General features: G+C 43.6%; 1 protein-coding gene across 1 annotated transcript; it reads right to left on the reverse strand.

Moving 5' to 3' along the window:
- Positions 1-10,730: 10,730 nt before the first annotated feature.
- Positions 10,731-11,293, reverse strand: LOC136496225 (uncharacterized). The gene is made up of 2 exons (XM_066491902.1): positions 10,867-11,293; positions 10,731-10,747 (listed from the first exon to the last, which is right to left on the reverse strand). The coding sequence occupies exons 1-2, from the start codon at positions 11,291-11,293 to the stop codon at positions 10,731-10,733; spliced, it is 444 nt and encodes a 147-aa protein (XP_066347999.1).
- Positions 11,294-11,855: the final 562 nt, after the last annotated feature.

Raw genomic sequence — 11,855 nt, forward strand, 5'->3', positions numbered from 1 at the left:
GTCACAAGCCACGGCAAGGGTAGCGAGCGTGACCAGGTGGACGACTCAAGGGACGGTGAGGGCCTCCATGCTAGGATCAGGAGAGGTTGGAGAAGGAAGCAATCGCACTGGAGCGGCGACACTACCGCCAAAAGGATGGTGGCAGAGTGTTCGCCTAAATGGATTAAACAGACAGTAAATGGTAAGTGGTGGTAAACTAGTTTTGTTTAGGGTGTAAACAAAAATTAAACGGTTGACTGTTTAAATGGTCAAAAAACGGGAAAAACGGTCTAAACGGAACGGAGATAAACAAGCATTAAATGGGCTAAATAGCTATTTAAACGGCCGTTTAGGCGAACACGAGGTAAATCTAGTTCAATTTTGTATGGATAAATTTGTATACTTAAGTTTATTATATTTATAAATGTGTACACTTGATATGTTACATGCATAAATATCTATATTTGATTGTTTTCACATGCATAAATATATATACATACCAAAATAATTGTTTTTTACTCGGATAAATATGTATAAATGCTAGAATACTTGATTTTTTACATGCACATATATAATTATATGTATTTTTTTTTAAAAGTACAAAACCGTTTAGACCGTTTAACTTCGTTTAAACACCGTGTAAACAGCCTAAACGCTAAATGAAGAGCGACCGTGTAAAGACCGTTTACCGTTTAGGAAAACATTGGTGGCAGCGCTATGGTGAGTTGGACCGGTGCTTTCTCTTCTCGATTCATCGGATCAGGTAGGCTTAGATGTTGCACATGAGATAGAAAGGCAAGACTTTGGCATGTCTAGTCATCGAATTGGAGCAAAATTTTAGAATTTTGGCATTTTTCTCGTTCACTGCAGTGTACCTTATTTTGTTGACTTTTTGTCTATTCTACAGGTGATTGTAGAGATGAGTTCACAGTAGAGATTCACCATGGTGGTTTTTTCAGTTTGTTCAAGGGATTTCAGATCATGTGTGGATGAAAAGGTGTCTTGGTTTGGCAGTATAGGGGTAGATATATGGGCTCCTTTGTGGTTTCTGGACTTTGCTAGAGCTATTAGGCTAGAAGAGCAATCTCAACTTAAAGATATATTGGCTGCTACCAGGGAAGACATTAGCAGATGGTCTTCATCTCATAGTTTCAGATATTGACACCATTGTAATGGCATTAGTTGTAGAGGATGTCAAAAATCTGGTAGTATATTTTGATCATGAGGACTTGTTTGGTGAAGTTAATTGGGATGATGATGTTGCAAATCCAGTGTCTGATTTGCCAAAGGTCATCAGCCCATGCAAAGTGTAGTATGTGGAGAAGAATCCTACACAAAAGTTACTTGTTTTCTACACAAATTTGGAGGACATAAGAGTGGATCAAGCTATTGACAATGAGCTAGAGAGTGGGAGTGAAGATGATGTGCTATGGGATAGTGGTAATGAGATTGAAGAGGAAGATGCACATCTGTTTGAGGACCTTGTATCTTCTCATGTGAATGTGATTAAAGACAACAAGAAAGCCAAAGAAAGCAAATTGAAGACACTAGTTATATCTAGACCTATATAGGGAAGTGATGAAGAGGACACTGATGATGAAGGTTTGAACCTTCCAAAATCAGATGGGGAAGGTGATGTGAGACTAAGGTTTGCATCTTTTAGTGAGGAGGATATGCAAAACCCAACCTTTTCTATTGGCTTAGTGTTTCCAACTATCTATAAGGTTAGAGAACCTATCACTGAGTACAGTGTCACTGAATAGGATTGAAATTAAGCTGCCAAGGAATGACAAGACAAGGGTAATGGCTCATTGTGCTGATGGCTGCCCATGGAACCTATACGCTTCTTTAGACACCAAGAGCCATTCCTTTGTGGTTAAGACTTATTATGGGGTACATAAGTGCCAAAAGGAATGGGTTTTCAAGAGATGTACTACAAATTGGTTGGCTGCAAAGTACATCGATTCCTTTAGAGCAAATGACAATATGAGCATTACTGGTTTTGGAAGGATAGTGCAAAAGGTCTGGAACCTTACACCACAAAGGAGCAAACTTGCTAGAGCTAGAAGATTGATCATGAAGGCTATTCATGGGGATGAGATGTTGTAGTTCAATTCCTTGTGGGATTATGGAAATGAATTGAGGAGGAGTAATCCTAGGAACTCTTTCTACCTTAACCTTGAGGAAACAACATATTAAATCCATAGTTGACATAGCCCCTCGAACTAGGCAATGAAGGCAAGTCATCGTAAACTTTGATGCTAAAGGTACCGATTAAGGGTCTCGAGCCATTGTAGTGGCCAAAGATTATAGCGAAGCCTCTTTTATCAATGTGTTGGTGAAGACGAGTCATCGTAGTCATCGAAGATGTTGGCGAAGCCCCTGATGCTGAAGTGTTGGAGGAGGTGAGTCATTGTGGATGCCGAAGATGTTGGATAAGCCCCCCGTGACGAAGGTGTTGACTGAAGGTGATGTTTGTGTGCATGCTAAAGATGTCAGCAAAGCCCCTCGTGCCTAAGTTTTGGCAAGAGGCAAGTTGTTGTAGTTGCCGAACATTTTGATGAAGATATGTCGTTGGTGTTGATGTTGGAGATGTCGGAGAAGCCCTTCTAGTTGTTGGCATCGAAGATTAGTCATTGCAGCCACCAAAGATGATGGTGAGGCACCTCACCTGGAAGTGTTGGCAGTGGGTGTTTACACTTTTGTTGTTTCCCATTTCTTATGGATGGTTAAGAATTCACTATAGTCAAGGAGAGGGTGAAGGTGCAAGTAACCGAGAAGACATTTGCAAGTACATCACATGGCATCAAGCGTAAGAAAACCACTCCTGAGCCTGATGTTATCTAGAGGGGTCTTACACCCTCATATGAAAAGTTAAAAAAGTGAGTCCTAGGGAAGCTAGAAGCTTACGTACAGTGGCCTGTGCTGCTGTGCATGGAGTCAGTAAGACGAGACACGAGTGATAAGTTTCTAATTATGTTATGTTGTTCTAACTTGCATGGAGTAAGACACGAAAGTGATAGCCATGGACGACTCTATTTTGGCTTAGGGCCTATTTGGTAAAAAGGCTCGGGCTCCTCCAAAGCAGCGTCGTCTTTAATCGTTAAAGAAGAAGCTTCTATAAAAGGAGAAGAAGCCTTTTTGAAAAACAGTTTGGTAAAACAACTTCTTCTATTTTTTTGAAATGGATGAAGGATGTTGAATGTCTAAAGTGTCCTTACTTATTTGGGTTGCAGCTTTGATCATTGAAGGAGCAGCTTCTCTAAAAGGAGAAGGAAGTCTTTTTGAAAAACATTTAGCAAAATGTCTTCTCCTGATTTTTTTTAATTAAAGGATGTTGAATGTTTGAAATGCCCCTGTTTATTTGGGCTTGGTTGTCTCGTGCAGCTGGTATTGAGTTGATTAGAGAGTCAAACATGGTTTTCACTAAACAATAGTACTAGTATTTAGAATACTAATATCTAATAAAAAGATATGAGATAATAAAACCTTAGGCCACGTTCATTACGTAGGGAATGATTTCTTGGAACCAGTTCCTGGGCGGAACGCTTATACAATTTGTATAGGCCATCTCCCGCCATGTCAGCACCGTGTCCATGTCTATTCGACTATCTGTTCCTATTTTCGTATGTGTCCATCTCTCCGTCTCCCTCTCTCTATTCACCTCCCGGGCCCTGGCACACATGCAATTGCAAGGTGAGCGCTTGCGGCTCCGACTGCTGTGGCGCATTCGTTGTGTCTCCAGCTGGTGCAATGCATGCATGCGAGATGAGGGCTACGAGTACGGTGAGTGAGGCCACCACGAGCAAGCGCCTTTGAAGCACTTTTCTAGGGGTCCTGTTTGCAGGAGTCCAAAAACAGAAGCAGTTGTTGAAGCCTTGTCAAAGGGACCTCAGGTTGCTCCTCGGGTGGACACACAAAGAGCCATCGATGGGCGGATGAAGACATCGAAACTCGTCTAGTTGTGATTCTGGCCCATGACTAGAGCGGACGCTGGACGACAGGGACCTAGGCGAAAGGCGGAGGAAGTGTAGCCTAGCCACGCCCCCAACTGATGTGTGGCCTACCTGCTTAGCCTATGGATGGCCACATCCTTGCCTGCCAGCGCCTCAGCTGCCACGGACGGGTCTCCACCCCCAACGCCGATGGGTGGTGGGAGATCCTACACTGGCCGTAGATGCAACCTACGGCCGCCTTCGGTTGAGAATCGCTTCCATAGGCCCAGGAAGATCCCGACAGAGCTTCACGATAGATGCTTCAACTACCTTTCCTACTCGCACAGGGTAGCGACTTACCAGTTGCCCTGGCATTGTCTACGCTGCCATGGCTTCCGCCATCTCACCAGAGAATGCAAGCGGCCTAGGCATGCTACTGTTGACTAGCAATGGGTGGCAACCGGCCATGACACTCCACTCGTGGCGGCAACCCATAGGCCTCCAAGCATGTGCCACACAGTGGCTTGGACAGGGCCATGCAGGGTGCCACGGCGAAGATGGCAGAACTAGAGTCAGCCGATGGGGGACATCAGCTTGTGTGCACCTATCGGCTGCACTGAAAAGGCTTCTACCACTGCTGCTGCACTGTGCTTCTTTGAGCCAGATCCACTAGTGTTGGAGCTGTGTGCATGTTCAGGGTCACCTGCGTGGGTCGACCCTATGCTGGAGGAGCTCGCCACCTCGCTTGTCATGAACCTAGCAGGAGTACCAGCACCTGGGTGCCCGCTGGTGTCAATTGTGGCCTCTTAGGATGTAGACGCATCTCAGGTGGAGACCGGCTCTCTGGCAAAGGCTGCCTAGTGGACGTTGGTCTCGCCTCCGATGTCACCACTGCAAGGGCCACCATAAGTCATGATGCTAGTCATGATGCGCCCTGACCCAGTGCTAGTCAGGGTAGCCACTCCGAGAGATGCGATGGTTGTGGCTATCACGGATGCTGTCAACCGCACTCCATCCCCTCAGACGACCTCTACCAGCAGATGCCTCAAGAGCTTCACCAAGAAAATCACAAAGTTGAGGCAGCCGCCACTCCTAGAGCTACTCGATGTCATGGCCCATGGTGGACGTACACCACCCACGCTCCCCAAAAGGTGGAGGCGGATAGCGGCGCAAAGCATATCCCATATTCTGACAGTCCAAATGGGGTGAGCACCATGTCTTGAAGCGTTTGGGACTAACCAGCGGAATGTCAGTCTCCTTTGACGTAGGCCCTGAAGGCGTACGATAAAATCTATAGCAGGGGACCCCCGGTAATATGCAAGCGCTACATGAGTTGTTCCCACCTGGACGACAATGTGGGTCCGCACAAGTAGCACCGCCGTCACTCGGCTGCTGGGGCATAGCCTCATAGCCGGCGTCGCAATTCAGGGTTGACCAGTGTCCAATGTAACAACATAGCTTTGAGTACACTAGGGAGGTCCAAGCGTCCTTCATATGACCACCTAGGGCGCTGTTAAGGCATGTTGTATTAAACTTTTGTTCTATTTTAATACAAAGACGCACAAACCTTTTGCGTGATCGAGAAAAAAAATCCCAGTCCTCTCTTTATTATCGATGTTGTAATCCTGCTGTGATTTTAGATTATTATGAGCCCCTCGGTTGGTAATTAATCATGTTGAATCATGTATAGTTAGCGCATCTTTAATAGTTTCTAAAAAAATAATTGGTAAATCAATGAGTGTTTTTTCAAATCGCTAAAAAAGTAGACAGTTGGCTTTCTCCAACCATTTTCAATATCTCGCTCCTAAGATAGAAGATAATTTTACACATGGGAAAAGACTATTTCTAAATCACCTCTAACCACTTTTATATTCTCTCTTGTACATTTCTGTTGGAAACCTATCCATTCTTCTTATTGCTTTCCCATCTCCTTCCACCTCCAGATCTTGGACTATTTTTAGATCACCCCTATCCAGTTTTATACTTTCTTTCTCACATATACGTTTACATCGGGAACCCTATCCATTCTTCCTATTCTTCCCCACATGCTTCCAACCGATTGAATGCACATGTGTATCTTTTTTTGTCTGGTTGGATGGATTTTCCCCCACATCCTTTCAACCGATTTGATACACGTGTGTATCTTTCTGTGTGGTTGGATGGATTTTCCCCCACGTCCTTCCAACCGATTTGATACACATGTGTATCTTTCTGTGTGGTTGGATGGATTTTTCCATGTGCAGAAAGACTGGGCGTTGAATGCAAAAACTGATTGAGAGTTGAGATGAGGAGTTATTGGAGAGAGAGGTTTTTCCAATCTTACCAAAAAATCAAGGCTGAGAATAGGTTTTGGAAACTTTTGGAAATGTTTTTATAGTTACTATCACGTTATATGTTTTCTTTTTTTGAGAATACTATCTCACACTGCTCTAACAATATACTATGACTTTCCAATATATATATATACTATGTATATGACAAGCTAGGCTTTAAATTCTGCTTTATGGGCCCTAGCTTTTGTGGTAGCCCCTAGGGCTTAAATGGGCCTATTTGACACGATGGTGGTCCTAATGCAGTGTAGGGTTATGAGGATGCTACGCTAGCCAGAAAACAAAAATTTCAACCTCATAAACCAGGATCTACTGCTAGTTATAGATCACGGGATTACCACTAGACGCGTAGGTGCAGCGGAAGCGACTTGATGTAGTCGAACGCGTCGAAGCAGTGTCGTGCAGTTGTGAGGTCGTCCATCCATCCTTCCCCTTCGTGCGGTTCATCCTTGTGCTCCAGATGCAGCACCTCCGAGGTATCCACACATACAGGGAGGAAGCGTTGCGCCTCTAGACTGCTAGGTCCACGAGAAGCAGCAGGCGCGGTCATAGGATGGGTGGCGGTGGCTGCCAAAAGGCGTGGGGATACCTTAGCCCCATTGCCCACCCCACATATTTATAGGCATCCCTAATGAGCTCCCAAGTTGGAGGCCCATTAGTAACCCTAAGCCTTGTCTAACTCAGATCCAATCCGAATTAGGCTTCCAGCCCCTTAAGCGTGTGACCCTATGGGTTCACGCACACATAGACATGGCCTGAGTACTCCTACTCAGCCATTAGTTGATAGCGGCCTCTAGCAAGGCATGCCAGCTCCTATGTGTACGCAAAGATCATATCAGACAAACCACCACAAAACCACATACTTGTTATTCCCTTGCCTCTCAATATTTGGTCCAACTCATAGGTTAACACTTAACCCAAGCACGGCCATGCATTTCTTGATCTAATCATTAGTGATCTAGTGATATCTCTCTCATATATAGAGAGGGGCAAATTCCATCTTGATTGTTTATGTCTCATAGCATGTTTCCCAACAAACCTGAAAACCACCTTTGTAACTACCCTGTTACAGAGTAGCGTTTGATAGTCCCTGAGTAGGTCGTTTCACATCTTGAATACATACAACAATCTCAGGTCTAAGGACATAATGTACATGATATGAATAGAGATAATAATAACATCTCATATTGGGTCAGTCCAGCCCCATGTCATACATTTGCCCACATTATTAGTTTGACATCTCCATGTCTATGACTTGTGAAACATAGTCATCAACTAATAATGTGCTGATCCATTATTCATGTGTGTCCTCACACGAACTCTGACCAGGGACAACATTAGAATAACCATACAAGTAAAAGAGTTTCACAAACAATTCACATAATTGCTAATCGATACAGGTTGTCTTTAATGGAAATTCAATGAACTCATAATATATCATGGATACAAGGCAATATAATCATCTCTATGATTATCTCTAGGGCATACTCCCAACAATCTCCCACTTGCACTAGAGTTAATCTCCAAGATATCTAATACCCATAGCTCTCATGTGCGCCTCAGTGCTTAGGCTGTGGAAGAGCCTTTGTCAAAGGATCTGCAACATTCAAATCTGTGTGTATCTTGCACATCTTGATCTCATCTCGTCTAACGAACTCTCAAATGAGGTGAAATTTCCACAGTACATGTTTGTTCTTTTGGTGATTCCTTAGCTCCTTAGCCTGCGCAATTGCCCCATTGTTGTCAGAATATAGATTCAACGGGCTAGACGCATCCGGAAACACACCAAGTTCAATGAGGAACCTCCTCATCCAAACACCTTCCTTCACAGCTCCAGAAGCTACTATGTACTCGACCTCTGCTGTAGAATTGGTCACCGTCTCCTGCTTGGAACTTTTTCAACTTACAGCACCACCATTTATTATGAACACAAAACCTAATTGAGAATGTGAATCATCCGTGTTAGTTTGGAAGCTAGCATCGGTGTAACCATTTACAATGAGCTCCTCCTCACCTCCATAGATTAGGAACACATCTTTAGTCCTTCTCAAGTACTTAAGAATGTTTTTAGCAAGTGTCCAGTGACTCTCTCCTAGATCAGCTTGGTACCTGCTCACAATACTTAGAGCATATGAGACATCTGGGCGAGTACATATCATGGCGTACATGATGGAACCAACTGCCGAGGCATATGGAACCTTACTCATGCATTTCTGCTCATTAGCTGTCGAAGGACACTATTTATCACTAAAGCGCATACCATGTGACATAGGCAAGAACCCTTTCTTGGACTGTTCCATGTTGAATCGTTTCAACACCTTGTCAATGTACGTATCTTGGCTTAATCCTATAAGCCTCTTCGATCTATCTCTATAGATCTTGATGTCCAAAATGTATGCTGCTTCTCCTAAATCCTTCATAGAAAAACTGTTATTCAGTGAAGTCTTTACGAATTGCAACATAGGAATGCCATTCCCAATCAATAATATGTCATCCACATACAAGATCAGAAATACAACAGCGCTCCCACTTTCCTTCTTGTAAACACAAGGTTCTTCTTCATTCTGATGGAAGCCAAACCCTTTGACCACTTCATCAAAACGTATGTTCCAACTCTGAGATGCTTACTTTAACCCATAAATGGATTTCTAAGCTTGCAAATTTTTCCAGCATTGTTTGGATCAACAAAACCTTCGGGCTATATCATATACATGTCCTCATCCAAATTTCCATTTAGAAAGGCTGTTTTAACATCCATCTGCCATATCTCATAATCGAAATAAGCAGCTATTGCTAGAATGATCTAGATAGATTTAAGCATCGCTACCAGCGAGAAAGTCTCATCGTAGTCAATTCCTTGAACTTGCTGAAAACCCTTTGCAACAAGTCAAGCTTTATAGATGTGAACGTTTCCATCCATATCCTTTTTCTTTTTATAGATCCATTTGCTCTCTATGGGTCTAACCCCATCAGGCGGGTCAACCAAGTTCCAAACTTGATTGTTTCCCATGGAATCTATCTCGGATCTCATGGCACTTTGCCATTTCTCGGAATCTGGGTCCATCATTGCTTCCGCATAAGTCGCAGGTTCGTCATCGTCTAACAATAACAAATCCCCACGTAACTCATGGATTCTTACTGACCTTCATGGTTGTGGCAGTGTTTCTATTACCACGGGTATCTCAACTTGTTCTGCTACATTAGCATCACTCGTAGAGTCCTTCCCAACTGGCTCATCTTGAACTTCTTCAAGATACACCTTCTATCTACTTTTCTCTCTTTTGAGAAACTCTTTCTCTAAGAAAACATCGTTCCGAGCAACAAACACTTTGCCCTCTGATCGGTTGTAGAAGTAATACCCCAAAGTTTCCTTCGGATATCCCACGAAAAAGCATTTGTCTGATTTGGGTTTTAGTTTATCTATCATAAGTCGTTTGACATAAACTTCACAACCCCAAATTTTCAGAAAAGACAAACTAGGAACTCTTACCAGTCCACATCTCATGTGGTGTCTTAACTACTGACTTAGATGGTACCCTATTCAATGTGAAAGCGGCCAGTTTCTAGAGCGTATCCCCAAAATGATAATGGTAGGTCTGACTGGCTCATCATAGACCGAACCATGTCCAACAAAGTCCGATTATGTCGCTCGGACACGCCATTTCTCTAAGGCATTCTAGGTGGCGTAAGCTGTGGAACAATTCTGCAACTCTTTAGATGATTGCTAAACTCGTGGCTTAAATATTCACCTCCACGATCAGATCGCAATGCCTTAATTTTCTTGCCACAGTTGATTCTCTACTTCACTCTAAAACTCCTTGAACATTTCAAATGTCTCAGACTTATGTTTCATTAAGTAGACATAGCCATATCTACTAAAATCATCAGTGAAGGTTATGAAGTATTGGAATCCGCCTCTTGCTGTCATACTCATTGGTCCGCACACATTAGTATGTATGAGTTCCAGCAAGTCTACCGCCCTCTCAAGAAAACCTAGTGAAAGGCATCTTAGTCATCTTGCCCAGCAGGCAAGCCTCACATGTCTCGTATGATTCAAAATCAAACGAAGTTAAAAGCCCATCAGAATGGAGCCTCTTCATGCGATTCTTACTTATATGACCTAAACGACAATGCCACATATCGATAGGACTTAACTCATTAAGCTAAGGCTTTTTAGCACTTATATTATAGACAGGAGCATCTTCAAGATTTAAAATAAACAACCCATTCACAATGGATGAAGAAGCCACAAACATGTCATTTTTAGAGATCACACAACCATTGTCTTTACTCGCAAATGAATAACCGTCCTTCATCAAACATGAAGGTGACACAATGTTTTGACTTAAACTAGGAACAAAATAACAATTATTCAACTCCATAATAAATCCTGACGGGAGGTGGAGTTGCATCGTCCCTGACGTTCAACTGCTAGCAACTTGCATTATTGCCCATGCAGAAATCAACTTCTCCCTTTCCCACGCTTCTACTTCTTATCATTCCCTACATCATATTGCAAATATGAGCAACCGATCCGGTATCAAATACCCAAGAATTAATATAAGAATTAGCAAGGAAAATGTCTGTAACATAAACAACAAGTGTACAAGCTATGGGAGTACCTTTACTGCCGCGATCCTTTATGGATTCTAGGTACAGCTTGTAGTTCCTCTTCCAGTGACCTTTCCCATGACAATGAAAGCACTCAGCACCAGTAGTTGGACCAGCCTTGAGCGCAGGTGGGTTTGGCTTAGAGATCTCATCTTTAGCCTTGCCCTTTTTCTTCTTCCAAGAATTGCCCTTCTTCTTAAACTTAGGCTTGTTTTGGACCGCCATCACATGGCTACTGCTAGCACCTTTCTTGATGTCAGCCTTTGCTATTTTAAGCAAGCCACATAATTCATTCAAGCCCTTCTCCACCCCATGCATATGGTAGTTCGCGATGAAATTTCCATAGCTGGGCGGAAGAGACGCGAGAATAAAATCAGTAGCTAATTCTGGGCCAATTGGGAAGCCCAACTTCTCCAACCTTTGAGTGTAACCAACCATTTTGATCACATGTGACCCAACTGCTGTGCCCTCTGCTAGCTTGGTGTCGGTGTTTTAGACCAGCGAGCCCTCAACCAACTAGTAAAAATGTACTGCGTGTCCCTAATCCCAGATGGTGAGGCAAAGAGACATAAGGTTTATACTGGTTCGGGCAATGGGTGCCCTACGTCCAGTCTGAGAGATCGATCTTGTATTCCTTGCACCAAAATGCTCGTGGTAGGGGGTCACAAGCAAGGCAAGAGAGGGAGCTAGTCCCAGGTCTCTGCGTGTAGCAGCGTGGATTGCTTGAGATGTTGATCTCAGGCGGTGGAGAAGTGTGGACGTTATAGAGTCTTGAGTGTGTGTTCGTCTACCTCGTGAACCCTGTCTATGCCTAGGGTGTGTGCGAGCGTGAGAGTGAGTCTGTCTTCCTATACGTGTTCATCTATCTCGTGTGCTCGGGTCCCCCTAGAAACGGCCTCGATCCCTCCCTTTTATAGTTGAAGGGGGGACAAGGGTGATACATGTGTTAGCTACTGCGACATCAGTGCGAACTAGAGGCGGCATGTCTGAGCCCTTGTAG

Source organism: Miscanthus floridulus, chromosome 12, assembly GCF_019320115.1.
Source record: "Miscanthus floridulus cultivar M001 chromosome 12, ASM1932011v1, whole genome shotgun sequence".
In the NCBI taxonomy this organism is placed as follows: domain Eukaryota; kingdom Viridiplantae; phylum Streptophyta; class Magnoliopsida; order Poales; family Poaceae; genus Miscanthus; species Miscanthus floridulus.

Coding starts and splice junctions, on each gene's coding strand:
- LOC136496225 (XM_066491902.1), bottom strand. CDS start 11,293: ATGGTTGGTTACACTCAAAGGTTGGAGAAGTTGGGCTTCCCAATTGGC.